Below are 14,395 nucleotides of genomic sequence, written 5' to 3' on the forward strand. Positions count from 1 at the left end.
GCCAAAACGTGTAGAACTAAACCTAATTTATCGCCGCGTAGCGGCGGCGCTCGGCTAGTTTAAAAATAATAGGCGAATCTCCACGTGAGAATCTCGTCGAGATTGACTAAAACAGCAACATTGCTGTCCGTATATCTGATCTGACTTTATCGTGTGCCCCACATAATACTTGGTGTGCACCACAAATAGTCAAAAGCGGCAAATGTGAACTTCAAGTGCGCAACGTCACGATCGCCACGTCTTGTTGTTGTTTCTCATGGGTATCCACTTCATGGCACGACTGTTCTGTAGCTTTCACACTTGTGTATTACGCTATTTGATGAATTTGTTTCTTGTTTCTCGATCATACACAAACTTGCGAACGGCATCTATCCTAACGAAGCGCCCAGCAGGCGCGTGAGTCTCTCTCCTTCGAGTTCTGCGCTGCATCCTGCTGTCGCCACCTTCTTTCTGTCTTTTTGTCCTCCTCCTCTCTGTCTTTGTTGCCCTCTGTTTCTCTTTGCTTGACGTCAGTTGCTAGTTGGGGAATGAACTTCGTGCAGATGTTGTCAACTCGAGTGCGCTTTGGACATGTGCTTTAGACCGCGGACGGCTTGCATTTCTGCTTGTGGGAGGCCTTCCAGTCCTGCTTTTGGCAATCAGCACCGCAGTATCGCACAGCCTTGCAGCGCGAGCACACGAGCGTGGACGGGGCCTTGCACACACGGCAACGGAGAGCCGCCTCACGCTTCTCGAGAAGCTCCTTGTCATAGCTGCAATAAAAAGAAGAAAAAGAACGTTAGTACACCATTGCAGTCTAGATAGAGATAATAAGGATACTCGTACCCGAGCTTCTTCATGTCCCGCCAGGTCTCCATGGGCTCGGCGCTAGACTGGGTGTGGTACATGTCCTTGAAACCCTTGAGCGTAAGGCCCTTGTTCTCGTCGCACTGGAAGTAGGTCTGGATCTCTTTGATCTCCTCATCCGAGAAGGGCTTGCCATCGTTACAGATCTTGCTGAAGTCCTTAAGCTTGTCCAGTGTCAGACTCTTGTCCGTGGGCTTCTCCAGGAACGAGATGAAGAGCCGCGTAAGGACAGCTTCGAAGTCGCGGGTCAGGTTTCCGTCCTTGCCAATGAGCAGAGCGCGAACCTCGTTCTCCGAGATGCCGGCGTCCTCGTGAGTCTTCTTGGGGGCCATAGTGACGATGTATTAAGGGGCTTGAGAACTTAGGGGCTTGGGTGAGGGTGGTGACCAAACTCGAAATGCAAGCGTGCGTCTAGCGGACGGATGCCCCACGTAACGGCTGACTGCGAGAATCCATGTCCTGTCGAATACATTCCTTCAATAGAAATGAATCTTGCTGAATTTGGGGGTTTTTCTTGGTCGGACCAAACTGCTAAAATCGATACCTTGATAAGACAATTTGCTGAAACACGTACGTTGATTGGCCAAAACATTATGCACAAAGATAATATGGTGGTGTGGCACGACACACAAAAATGCCGCGTGGCAAGATCGTCACGACGAGTTCAACAACTCGATTTGCGATGGAAATCCTGCACGTGCTTGCTGGCACGCACACTTATCGTAGACGAAGCGTGGGGGCCACCTGTTCAAGGGCTAATGTTGTAGGGGTTGCAATTTTTCAATCACATGACGGCTGAGCTTGGGGTTGACCACTCTGTTCACAAGGTTGTTGACCACACGGTGGACCACAACAACGATAGATCGACTACTGCTGGCCGATCCGTATCCGCTCGCGGTGAACGGATACCATCGACTTCACGGTGCTCTGTATATGTGGTGTTTGGAATGTAATGCAATTTAATCGATGGTCTCACTTATATAATCGTAAGCTTAGAATGTACGAACAACGAATGCAAGTTCACATAGGTTGAGCTGTATATCTTCTTATACACATTAAAAGCACGGAAGTACAACTACATGTAGTAAGTGACTCTCGTAACAAACTCTGGTTCATTAAGCCTTTCGCGTAAGTAAATGGGATTTATCTTAGTATCCATTCGGAAACTTTTTCACGCGACGACGCAAAAATCGATGAAAGTCCACTGCAACGGCCATCTAGTCAGAATGAAGCCAGCGATGCAGCCAACAACGGCGTCAAGGCGGCTGCAGATTTCCAGGCAGCGTCGCTCCTTTTCGCGCCGATAGTCAGTGCTTGCGGTTTCGAATTGCGACACGTCGATTGGCCAAAAGTCCGTTTTTCTGGCGAACTTAAGGCGCACTTAGCGACCTGCCGCCACAATCACGAAGAAGAGGAGAGGGAGAGAGCTCTCCATTAGCATCGCTCGACCGGCTGGACAAGAGCAAACGCTTCTTCGGCGCTAGGATCGTCACCATCCATAGCAGCCTCAGCGACTCTACTGTCTCGGCTGCTGTCGTCCTTCTCTGACGATTTCAGTGTCTAAAGCTCCATGGACGAGGACAAGCGCCACTACTCGCTTTCGGCGCGCTCTAACGCCGTATACAACAATTTGAACCTGTCGGCGCGCTCTCGGCAGGCCATGCAGCTAGGAAACAACACTGGTAGCCGCTTTCCGGCGACGGAGCGCTCCAGACACATTAACCTCAGCCAGGTCTCGACCATCAGCTCGGCTACGGGCTTTGAGGAGATGAGTCGCGTGTCCCGCTACTCGTCGGCATCTTCAGCGTCTTCTGCCTACTCGGTCCCGTCGTCAGTCGCTTCTTCTTATGGGGGCGACCGCTGGGCTCCTCAACACGCCTCCAACTCGTGTAACTTGTGTCGTGAAAAGTTCTCGCTCCTACGACGCTCACACCGCTGCCGTCGCTGTGGCTACCTCTTCTGCGCCAAATGCTCCAGATTTAAGGCAGCGCTAACAGGCCACACACACAAATCCAGACTGTGCGAAACATGCTTCCCCAAGGTTCTGTCCGGCAGCAAACCGCCTATGAACGCCTTCGTGCACTCCAAGGCTTGGGTGCCGCGCGGCGTCTTCACGCATATGCTGAGCTATCTGAACCACGTGGACTTGTGCTTGGCCTCCATGACCTGTCGGTTTTGGTACAAGCGAGCGCTATTGGACATCACATGGCGGCCATTATACATCAAGGAGTTCGGAGACGACGAGAGCAGTCCCCAGCGCGATTCTCTCGTGGCATTCCAGCGTGAAGTAAACGGCATCGGCTTCGAGAACTTGTCGTGGTATAACAAGTTTGCTATCCGCTGGACGGCACGCAAAGCTGCCGAAAAGAAGAAGAGCTTCTTGGTCATGTCCAGTCTCTTGGCGTCGCTTAAACTCAGTAAGTACGCGGCTCTTTTTGAAGCAGAGGAGATCGACATTGAGTCGCTGTGTCTCATGAACGCTGGCCACCTGCGTGACCTCGGTATCCCGTTCGGTCCCCGTATGAAGCTTCTGAATGCAGCAGCGTGTCTGGCTGACTTTAACGAGGACGATGATGACGAGCGCCCGTCGATGGAGTCCATGCCGATCACTCCAGTGGCTCGATTCAAACAGAAACGCGCAGAGATGAAGCATTTCCGTGCTGGACTAGTGCGTCGGGTACAGCAATCGGCTGTTCGCATCGCTATTCTGACCAACGAGGGAGAACTATGCAATGTTGGCTCTGGAATCATCATCCACGAGGACGGTCTTATCGCTACGGCGAGACATTGTCTGCAAGGAGAGCAGTTCGACTGCATCTACAGCGACGAGTATATGATTCTAGTGGCACCTACCGAATCTACGTCGTTGCCGCCGTTATGGAAGTATCATGCACGTGTGATCCCTGAATGCTGCAACGAAGAGCTGGATTACGCTCTTCTTCGCTTGGATTGCGAGGTGATCTCGGACCCGCCTAGTGGATTGTACATTGGCGACGTGACGGACCGTATTATTGCTCGTAACTGGACTGTGACGAAGCTTCAGGGCACTTCCCGAGAAACGATCGGTAAGCTGCCTGCAGTACGCATTGGAAACTCAAACAATGTGGAGCCTGGCGACGAGATGTGGATGTTTGGCTACCCTAGCAGTGGCCACAACACCATCACAGTGCATCATGCGATCTGCTCCGGTACAGACTCGCAAGTGTACGAGGACGAGGAAGTGGATAAGGCGATGCTCCGCACAGCAGCACAGCTGGACAATGGCTTCAGCGGTGGTGCAGCTGTGGACAAGAAGGGCCAGTTAGTGGGTCTGATCTCCTTTAGTGTGCTGCGCCAAGATCGTGTGCGTGCCATCAACATGGTCAAGGGAGCCATCGAGTACGCCAAGCGGGAGTATAACTTCTCATGAGGAGGCGCAACCGGAGAAAGGGAGAAAGCAAAAAACAGTCGAACGCGAAGACTGCCCGTGTAGTTGTCGCTAAGCGTGAATAGTGTCGTAGTATTCAAGGTGGAAGGTGGTTAGTTTTTAATGAAAATTGCAGCTAGCAAAGGTCTTCCATTGTGCTGCACTTTGCCTTATAAGTCACTAAACGGAGGTAAATGGTTGTCGGGGATCAGTGACCACTCCATTTGCCAAAAAGCGTCGAGCTTGACGACCAGGCTCCACTTGCCGTGCGTGTGCTGCGGTTTCAAGGCAGCTACAGCTTAGATCGATTGTTAGAACACTAATACTTGTACAAGATGGAAGAGAAGGGCTCGGACACGGTGGGCGTGACGCTTTACCCGGCAGACTATGAGGCTGTGGAAATGGTGACAGACCAGGGCAAGGAGATCCTCCAACAGTAAATAATTCTGCCAATTTCCCCTTAGTTGCGACCAAAATGACGTAATTTGGAGTGCTAATTGCCGGTTGATTGCGTGCAGGGAGTTCACTGAGGCGCAGCTGTTCCTGCACTCAATCCAGGAGTTGGAACGCGTGCGCACTGACCGCAAAAAGAAGAAAATGAAGACGGAGGATGTTGATGACGAGCAGGACAACGAGGTGAAGACAGAGGACACAGATGAGTCTATGGAGACCGCTGAAACTGTAGAGAAGCTTGAAGAGACCGTAGAAGATGCCGACGAGGAAGAGGACGTCATCGATCCGAGAATTCACTACCGCCCCATGGTGGCGGAGCTTCAGGCAGCAGTTGCAGAGCTGCACCAGCTCATCAATTCTATTGATTTAATTCGTCGTCGTGACTTTTTGGAGGAAATGCGCTGTATTCGTGAAAATACGGCGCCCAAGAGAGAGGAACTGGAGCATCTTGTGGAGGCGAAACAAGCGCAAGTGAAGGAGAGCGGCGCGATTTTACTGGATGGTGTCGAAGCGCTGGCCAAGACGGTGGAGAAGGAAAGTGTGTTTTTCCAGGGCATCACGCAGATGCTGCGCAAGTGGAAGATTTGCGCTCCAATCCACGGTAACATCCCCAAGCCGTTCCGTGCGGGCGAACCATTGGCGGTGGACTGCAGCTACGGTAGCGGTGAGTGAACTTTTGATTGGATTCATGAAAAATATCTCTTTCTAAGCTCGTGCTATGATGCGTATGCAGCGGGATCCTTCTTCGTGCCGCAGACCCGATCTATCGCGGATCTCGCGTATGCTGAGGTATAGTTGCAGCAGCGATAAGTATTTCTATTCACTACTAACTGATAGAAATATTGTCGTGGTATCGTTGTTAGCTGAGTCGCACTGAGAAGGGTCTTGTTCGTGTCAAGACGCCTGAAGATTTCCTAGCGCGCGCGATCCAAGTAAGAACAAACTTGCAGTCTTGTTTGCTACGTCGAATGTATCTGACTCAACTTGCTGGTATTTAATTGGTGGAGCTAGATCAAACTAGAAGCCAAGGACACCGGGAAGGAGGGAGCGTTCACATTGCCATCTCCACATCTTGTTCCTATGTACGATTCTGTTATGGTGCTAATGAATAAAGTATGGCCGCAGTATTAACGGGTAAAGGGTATTGCAGGACCAAGGCAGAGATGGATAAATTGGAGGACACACCCGAAGATCTGAAGACTCTGGAGGAGCGCAACGTGTCCATTCTGAAGGCCGTACAGTTTTCTGTGTTCTGTGAAGAATTGTTTTGCACTCTGATGAAGGAGGCGCTTCAGAATACGTCTAAGTGGACAGACACAGCGTACAATATCAGCAAGTATGCGGTGAAGAAACATGGCAGGGACGACAGCTCGACTGACACGCACATTTCCGTTCTGCACGTATTGGATGATGAGATCCAACTCCGTGTGAATGAGCGATACCACCTGACAATCAAGCTGGTAGACGTAAAGAGTTTGTCAAAGAACAAGGACGTGACGACGGAGGAAAAGAAGGCGACAGAAGAGGCAGCTAATGGTGAACAAGATGTCGTAGATGTGAAGGAAGAGCCTCTAGTAGAGGATGCTCCGGTGCCGACCAGCAGTCCAGGCAAGCCGCGACGTGCCGCATCCATTTCGTATTCAACCCCCGCTGACAGCGACGAAGCCTTCTTGACACAGACTTGTCGGTATACACTTCTGCTGTTGCAGCAAGAGATAAGAACTCGTCACGGTCGAAAGGATATCTCTCGGGCGTTGCTGTACACAGGCTCGGACATTTCGACGACTTCTGGAGGGGGCGTGAACTCTAGCAACTCGGGTGCAGGTGCTGCAGGCATGGGTCCTGCAAGCGAGACAGACAAACACGACAACACCCCAGGAACGCTGGCTACAGTCTTGACTGTCCTCGCACATAATCTGCTGAAAAACGAGGTAGGTCGGTATCTGGACGAGGTGTCATCGGTGCTTGCCTTTCAGAAGCTACAGAGCTCTGCATCAGGTCGCGTGTTGGACGATGGTTTGTTGCAGCCCATCTGCGATTCGGTACGCGGAGTCTACGTGAGTCCTCGGTGGAAAACGTGCGCGTTTGACTCGACATTGTCGGCCTTTGACTTGAATGTCGGCAAGAACTTCTCCACGGAGGTGCTTATTTCTGGCGCACGGATTCTCCTTCAGACAGGGATGGCGTCGCAACGCGAGGTGTCCGGTGTGGAGGGTCTACGCGAGTTTGTGGAGACGACGGTGTGCTCTCAGGTAGCACTGGCACTACACCACGATGCATTGTCGTTCGGATTGAAGCAAAGCTCGATGAATTTGGACCGTACCAGTGTCCGTCTTGTGGTCGCAGGCGAGTGGGATGGCAGTTGCATCGGCGAAGGTCGTGTGTCCGATGCACGCGCAGTTGGCTCGATCTTCCTGGAGCCGTACTTTGCAGCTGACGGCAGCTTGGCCATCAACTGTTTACTGCAGGCAGTTGATGCAAGCAAGCTCGCGCCCGTACAAGCTACACTATGTCGCTCTGCATCTGGGGAGGTGCACAAGGTGGAGTGGAAGCGGATACCTGGCTCGAGTGACGCAGGTAAGATGCTCTGGCTTATGCAAAAGACTGGAGTGCTATCGGAACCGTTCAAAGGGTCTACGAAATCGAAGACAGCGCTATCTAACGGCAACTAAAATGCCACCACAAGTAGCCAAGCACTAAAGCAGCATCACGAATTTCTTTTGACGTTAGAATTCGGTGTATCTGTCATGTAACGAACAAATCAACTGCAACATTTGCTTAGCTGCGGGCAGGGCGAGGAGCAGGATCGGTTCCCGATAGACGCTTGAAGATGGCGTCCAGCTGGTCCGCCACGAGCTCGTAGCCACCGTTGCCCTGTAGCGCACGGTGCACCTGCTCGTTCAGACCACCAGATGTGGCGGCCTCGTCGGCCATCTCTCCAAAACCTTCGTTGGACTCGGCACCAGCTGTGGCCAGCGCGTGGAAGAAGGACGCAATGTAGTCGCGCGAAGCCTGGTCGCCTGTCAACCGTCAAAGATTCGTTTTAGCACATTAATTTCCAATGAGCATAAGCCAGCAATGGAGAGAATTGCACGTACCGACACCGTTGTTGACGCACCACTTCTGCGTAGTGTCGCACGTAGCGTAGAAGAATGAAATGAGAGCAGTGATGCCCGTGAGCTTGGTGATCTCTGCCTCCTCGGTCACCATGACGGGCGTGCCGATCTGTGCGAACAGGTCACGCGCAAACGCATTGTCCGGGTAGGCCAGAATGGGACCAGCACGCTTGGCGGCAGCAGGTAGCGGCACGGAGCGCACGACGCTCTCGGTGGGCAGCTTGACGAGTTGCAGCAGCTCGTCGTAGGGGATCGTAGCCATCATGGAGACCACCTTCTTACCGGCGAAAGAGAGCTTAGGCAGCTCCTCACGCGCCACGTTGGGCAACAGTCCGATGAAAATGACGTCGCTCTTATCCACGATCTCCTGGTTGGAAGCACCGATGCTCACACGGCTTGGGAACTTGGCCACCAACGCCTCCGCCTTGGCCTTGGTGCGTGCGGAAACGAGCGCATGCTTGGGCTGCCAGCCGTTCTCGCTGCAGAAGCCGGAGAAGACGGCCGAGCCGATCTTGCCCGTGCCCAGAAGGCCTAGAGTCGTGTCTGCGGAGGGAGCCATTGACGAGGAAGAGACGATCACTTGAGTCTTCGGTAGAAGATTGGTGAGTGACGTATGCAGGGCTAGTTCAAATAAAACCAAAGATTTGCAAGCTCTTGACCCGAAAAACCCTGACTTTTTTATCTGCGACATTTTATGCGTCCATCAAACTGGGATTTGCAAATGAAGGTGGGACCCACTGTGGGTTGAACAGCTTCAACAAAAATTTGCTCACAGTTTGTGCCTGCGTTGATCAATTGCACGGCTTGTATTCATTCTAACTATGTCTCGACCCCTGTTCGTACATAAACTTTGTTTACTCTTGCGAGGTTACCGCACATGTGCGTCGCTGGTTCTTCGCTCGCGTTGCCGAGGCAAAGAGCCATCGGTGGAGCTGTTCAGGATCTCCAGCACAGTCTCGAAGCTTGGTCGCTGCTCTGGAGAGCTCACCCAGCACAGCGTCATAAGTTTCTTGAATAGAGGTGGGCAATTTTCGGGAACTGTTGGCCGCAGGTTGTTGTTCAGTACTCCAAGAGCTGCTTGAATCTGCGTTAACCCCTCGTACGGACACTGCCGTGTGACGGTCTCCCACACCACGACGCCGTACGAAAACACATCAGCCTTCTCTGTATACTTCTCGGCTGCTAGAACCTCAGGCGCCATCCACTGCGTTGTGCCACAATTACCCGTCATGGTCTGGAAGTGTGCACGAACGCGAGCCAACCCAAAATCCGAGATCTTGAGCGCGTAGGATGAATCGATCAACAAGTTGGGACTTTTCAAGTCTCGATGTAGGATCGGAGGTTGGAACGAATGCAAGTAGTTCATGCCCAACGCTGTATCACGCGCAAATCTGCAGTTCAGCACAATAATAAAGCGTAAGAGAATCTCCTAGCACGAGGCGACCCTGCCAAAAGCGTACCCGTATTGCTTGCCCATATCGATGACAACATCTTGACGGAGGACATTCCAGAGCGAGCCGCGTGGTAAGTACTCGATCACAAGACAGCGCGTTGGTGGCTCAAGACACGCGCCCATCAGCAGGCAAATGTTAGGGTGCCTATCGACATAGCATAATGAACCAAATTAGATACCAAAAATTACACCTCTGCACCTTCACAAGAGCCCAGCAATACCTTAATATGCTCATGATCTGCACTTCGGCCTCGAACTCTTCCAAAATGTCGGCTGTCAGATGCTGGCATACCAGAATCTTGACAGCTACTGCCGTTCCTCGCCACTTTGCACGATGCACCGTTCCGAAAGCCCCCTGGCCAATCATCTCCTCAATTTGCAGCTCCTTAAAGTCCACATGCAAACTGTCATTCTTAGCCTTGGACAATTTCGGCCTCCTCCTTCGCGAGTAACTTTCAGCTGCAGCATCAGCAGCTCCCGCCCCTTGACCTTCAGCCACAGCAGCAGGATCAAGCTGCTCTTGATTATTTCCAACGGCCTCAAGTGCTTGAGCCTCCTCCGCTGCAAATTCAGCTGTAAACTCCGCATCTATCTCGTCAATCAAAGGTGCTGCCGATGTTCTGACATACATCGGCGAGTGAAGGAACAACGGGATACGAGCCTTTCGTGCAACTTCAAGCTGCATTTGTGCGGGCGGGGCGACATCGCGCACGAACTGACGCTCAATATTCGTCTTCAACGTCTTTGCATTGGGAGATACCTCAGCTAGATCTGCTGTTTCCAGCAAGGCGCCACCACGGTACTGCTCTCCAATACGAAGCGGCTTTCGTCCTCGTTCGGGTGTGTCTGCAATATTCAGCAAATGATCATCGGGAAGGCGGTTCTCCAGGTCGTAAAAATCATCGCTCCCGGCTTCAAAAGACACGCTCTCTAGGGAATCATTCGCAGTGTCTGCATGTCGAGGTGGCGACAAAAATCCCATCTCTTCGTCATAGTCGTCGAACGTGATGCGGTGCTGGTTTCGTCCAGAATCCTGCGGTTGTCTCTGTTGTCTGAACTGGTCGTAATTGGCTCCTTCGTAGATGGTAGTGGGCAATTGGTCCATACTGTGGTCTATTGCGTCTGCAGCTACAGCTCCGCTCTTGATCTTGTTGCTAGGAGAGGCGGTAGATGTTGCTGTAGCACTGTGAGTCCTCCTCCTCATTGGCTGTTTCTTAGTGGGTAAATAGGTCGCTCCTGATGCTGCTGTGGCGTCCACACCAGCCGCTACCACAGCTGAAGACGCTGCTTGTCGACTCTGCTGGAATCCTGCGTACCCATGATGAGGTTGCGGTTGCTGCTGAGACTGTCGGGAAGGTTGCTGCTTCTGTTTGACCTGTTGTCGACCCTGTCCTGCTCCTCGCTTTTGCTGCTGAGCCTGTAGTCTGCCAGCAGGAGACGCTGGATGCAGGAAAGGCATGGTATCGTCTCCGTCCACGGGGCTACCCTTATGATCTGATACCTCCTCGTCACTCCATGGCTGCTCGCGGATGAACTTGAGGTACATGGCAATGGCCAGCACCAAAAAGCAGAGCGACCCAGACAGCACTGGGTCCATTCCGAACATGAAGATGAAGCTCTGGACGGTAAGTGACGCAGCCAATTGGACGGCCAAACTTAGGGCCGAACGCGCAGTCTCCGGGGCCACCAGTGCGGCTCCAAATGCCGCACGCTCTGCTCTCGCGCTGCCACCTTGGGCGAAAGTTGCTGCAGTCTCGAAGTGACGCTGCTTCACTATGGGTTTAGTCCCCCCCTTAGAATGTGGCGTGGCAGACCCAAATTTGATACACCGGACTGTAAAGGTTAGAAATGGCTACACCGAAGTTACCCGTGTTTTAGAAATGGCTACACTAATTCGTCTACAGGCCGTCTGCTTTAACACCAGGAAGCTCCAGAGACAAAATATGGTGCAACGCAGCCTCGAAGGTAGCAAGGTAGTAGCCGGACTCGCTGCGTCGCTTTTCAGGGTCACAGAGGCGATTCAAAAGTACTTGTGTGAGGATCGGGGCCTCCAGGTCACTGTGGACGATCACATAAATAAATATGGGCAGGAAGTCGTCTCCGCTCAGCACGTCCTCCTCTTGGGTCTTGGTGGACACTTCGCTCCCCCTTGCGTCCACCTCATCGTTCTGTTCTTGCGCACTCACATTGATTTCAGTTGGGGCCTCAGACTCGTCCCCAACAGTCAGACCCCGAGACGATCGGTTGGAGCCGCTGTTCGTCCGCGGCAGCGTCGGGTTCACCGACAACGGAGACGTCTGAGGCTGCAAGAACGAGCCAGCCATTGGCGTTGAACGCTGTCGGCGGTGGTGCGGCCGCTCGAGATACATAGTGCGTTCAGCCTTGTAGACTGCATGAATTTGGTGCGCTGTAGCGACCAGTTTTCGCATCTTGTCCAATGGCAAGAAGGCTCCGTCAATCTCCTTAATGATATCCACCACGGACCGCCAACTACTCAACGAGATCTTGTCCATCGGGATACCGAAGTAGCTCTGCGGCTTCCCTTTTAGCTGGAACACGCGCTGACGGAACTGACGCTCTTCGTGCTGTACATGCCGTCGAATGTACTGTGTCAGATCCCACATCAGCGGCACGCAGATGCGGTCCTCAAGCTCATGCCGAATAGCATCCGATACTAATTGCTGCAACTTGTCCTGGTTGCTTGCTGCATCGGTGGTCATGAGACTCACAAACGAGCTGTGCCGACCTAATGCCGGGTTGCTAGCGTTCCCGCCAATAATCTGCTTCATCAGCCGCTGAACGATTAGCTCCATCTCCTCATATCGATGCTCAAGCATGTACTCCTGTACACCGTCCAAGATCTCGCCAATTTCATCCAGTACATTCTTCCCGGAGTTGAAGCCACTTTGCTTCATCTTGGTGAGGAACTTCTGACAGGCCTTGCCTTCTGGAGACGTGACGTCACTCACAGTGTGGTACACGAATACACGGAGTTCACGCGAGATAGGTTGAGTGCGGTTTCGCTCGAGGATTCCCACGTGAGGAACATCCAAAAACTGTTGGAGTTGCTTGAGAGCGACGCCATGCAAGAACGTAAGTGGCGACGGAGCCACAAGTGCTGCGGTGGTACGTAAAAAGTTTTCCAGCACTGGCGCTCGGTCGTAAGCAAGCTGGTTCGGGGAGTTTCTGCCATGGCCACGACGAGTTGGGAACACGCACTCATTCACCTGTCCAGATAGACGACTTAACTGCAGAAAAATAACACACACTCAAGCGTTAGAAACGTAAAATCACCACCAAGAGATAACTTAACGCACTTTGCGGTGAAGCTTATAGAGCTCACGGAAGCGCTTCCGCGTAAACCAGACGACGCCACTTTCCACATCTACAACACGCACAATATACTCCTGCAGAAACGATTCAACCCACAAAATTTAGTGAGCGAGCTTACCGCAATAAGCAAGGATCCTGAATACAAGACACGCACCATGTGGCCACTGTTCCGGGCAGGTTTGCTTTCTTCCCGAAAGATTCGAATGCAAAGCGCATGACGAATTCCTAAAAATTGACGTAAGATGTGTCCCTGAAACGCTTTGTCGAGCACACAGTGCCAACTTACCTTTCGCTTTTAAGATGAGCAGATGCCATTCGTGATCTGAGATCATGCCATTCATGTTCATCGTCATGTCCATCAGCTGATACGTAAACAAGTTAGCTTTGGATACCTCAATCGATTTAACAGCCACGTGCTGCACAGCGGCGAGCAAACGTACCATCTTGGTAGGCTGGATCCTGCACAAGATCATAGAGCGCAGGTAATCAAGCTCCTGGCTCGAGATGACACCATTGCGGTAGATCTCGCTCGCCTTCGACAGCAACTCAAACACTAGATGTGGTTCCCTGTGACGAATCCGTTTCTCCGCTTCCGACAGATCCAGTTTGCTCTTCTTGATGACATCAATGTGCGCAATGTCGAAGATACTTGATCGTTCATGGCGAAGCTCCACCGGGAGGAATTTCTGGTTCACCGAGTCGTCCACCATCTTCTGCTTGGCAAGTATCGCTGCATCATCGAGCACGGGGGTAATCACCTCGTCGGTAGACGCAGTGTCGTCGTCAAACTCCTTCCCAAACAGCGTGCCATCATCCTCCGCCAGTGTGCTATTCGATCTATCCGATCGATTCTCCTCCGCAGCGTCGAACCTCACAGTAATTTCAATTTTCTCCTCCAAGCCCCCTTCATCCTCTTTCTCACTTTCTTCACACTCCTCTTCATCCTCTTCACCAAGACCTTCCTCCGATGGGACATACTTTACCTCTTCGCATTCGTCATCGTCGGGCAGCTGCACCAAGTAAGTAACCATAAGCTTAATACCATACCGCGGTTTAATATCAGTGTAAACGCACCCTCAGAAAGTCATCAGGCAGTGGGTTTTTCACAGGCCAATTAGTGCGGTCAGCATCATCCCTAGATGTCTCCCCGCCCTCTTTTGTCCTGTCCTCGGCTTTCTCCATGTTTAGTACAGCCGTGATTGTGTCCTCCATAATGAACATATTCGCCTCCAGTACGACCTGCAGCGTCTCCTCTTCCCACTTGGGGAACATCGAGTGTAGAATCTCAACTCCGCGGGCAATCGCCGCAGGACTGGGGGCGGGTGGCCGTCGGCTGGTATTAGAGGAGCTAGAAGGCAGACCGCTGCTACTATTAGGGCTCTTCTTCTTGGAGAAAATGGCCTCGAAAAGATTCTTCTTGCCGTCCTCGCCCTTCTTGAGCTTCATTAGACCACCGCGATCTCGTCGTCGACGCGGTGTGCGACTGTCCATTGAGTCCTCGGAGCGAGGTGCCGTGACCCGCATGAGCGCAGGGGACAGAGGCTGGAATTGAGACATATCTGGAGCCTTCGCCGAGCCGCGGCCCGCAGCGAGGAAAGAGTCGAAGTGCGCAGTCCTTGCCTGCTGAAATGATCGATACGTTCTACGACCGTCTCCTGGTGAATAATATGCCCGCACCCTATGCTGCAAATTCAACCAATCCGATGTCATGTTTTGTCCTATGGCTTATAAATGTGTACGTTGTAAGAACGCCATCGCCCCCTCTTTCCCGCACTCTACCAAGCTGTC

The 14,395-nt window shown here is 52.3% G+C and overlaps 6 protein-coding genes across 6 annotated transcripts; 2 read left to right on the forward strand and 4 right to left on the reverse strand.

The window, feature by feature from the left end:
* Nucleotides 1-494: 494 nt before the first annotated feature.
* Nucleotides 495-1,234, reverse strand: PITG_03897 (uncharacterized protein; the record flags this gene model as incomplete). Its single annotated transcript, XM_002906886.1, has 2 exons — nt 495-752; nt 826-1,234. The coding sequence occupies 2 exons, from the start codon at nt 1,176-1,178 to the stop codon at nt 578-580; spliced, it is 528 nt and encodes a 175-aa protein (XP_002906932.1).
* Nucleotides 1,235-2,416: 1,182 nt separating this feature from the next.
* Nucleotides 2,417-4,255, forward strand: PITG_03898 (serine protease family S01B, putative; the record flags this gene model as incomplete). Its single annotated transcript, XM_002906887.1, has 1 exon — nt 2,417-4,255. One exon carries the CDS (start codon nt 2,417-2,419, stop codon nt 4,253-4,255), a length of 1,839 nt encoding a protein of 612 aa, XP_002906933.1.
* Nucleotides 4,256-4,488: 233 nt separating this feature from the next.
* PITG_03899 (uncharacterized protein) lies at nt 4,489-7,377 on the forward strand (the record flags this gene model as incomplete). Its single annotated transcript, XM_002906888.1, has 7 exons — nt 4,489-4,688; nt 4,771-5,369; nt 5,439-5,494; nt 5,569-5,637; nt 5,717-5,787; nt 5,856-6,198; nt 6,319-7,377. 7 exons carry the CDS (start codon nt 4,588-4,590, stop codon nt 7,375-7,377), a joined length of 2,298 nt encoding a protein of 765 aa, XP_002906934.1.
* Nucleotides 7,378-7,402: 25 nt separating this feature from the next.
* Nucleotides 7,403-8,416, reverse strand: PITG_03900 (uncharacterized protein; the record flags this gene model as incomplete). The annotated part of the gene is made up of 2 exons (XM_002906889.1): nt 7,403-7,725; nt 7,804-8,416. The coding sequence occupies 2 exons, from the start codon at nt 8,378-8,380 to the stop codon at nt 7,484-7,486; spliced, it is 819 nt and encodes a 272-aa protein (XP_002906935.1).
* Nucleotides 8,417-8,585: 169 nt separating this feature from the next.
* PITG_03901 (serine/threonine protein kinase) lies at nt 8,586-10,880 on the reverse strand (the record flags this gene model as incomplete). The annotated part of the gene is made up of 3 exons (XM_002906890.1): nt 8,586-9,212; nt 9,282-9,419; nt 9,496-10,880. 3 exons carry the CDS (start codon nt 10,878-10,880, stop codon nt 8,690-8,692), a joined length of 2,046 nt encoding a protein of 681 aa, XP_002906936.1.
* A 292-nt stretch (nt 10,881-11,172) lies between these two features.
* PITG_03902 (uncharacterized protein) lies at nt 11,173-14,232 on the reverse strand (the record flags this gene model as incomplete). The annotated part of the gene is made up of 6 exons (XM_002906891.1): nt 11,173-12,522; nt 12,592-12,681; nt 12,762-12,832; nt 12,894-12,969; nt 13,048-13,617; nt 13,682-14,232. 6 exons carry the CDS (start codon nt 14,162-14,164, stop codon nt 11,173-11,175), a joined length of 2,640 nt encoding a protein of 879 aa, XP_002906937.1.
* Nucleotides 14,233-14,395: the final 163 nt, after the last annotated feature.

This window comes from Phytophthora infestans, genomic scaffold (assembly GCF_000142945.1).
Source record: "Phytophthora infestans T30-4 supercont1.4 genomic scaffold, whole genome shotgun sequence".
In the NCBI taxonomy this organism is placed as follows: domain Eukaryota; phylum Oomycota; class Peronosporomycetes; order Peronosporales; family Peronosporaceae; genus Phytophthora; species Phytophthora infestans.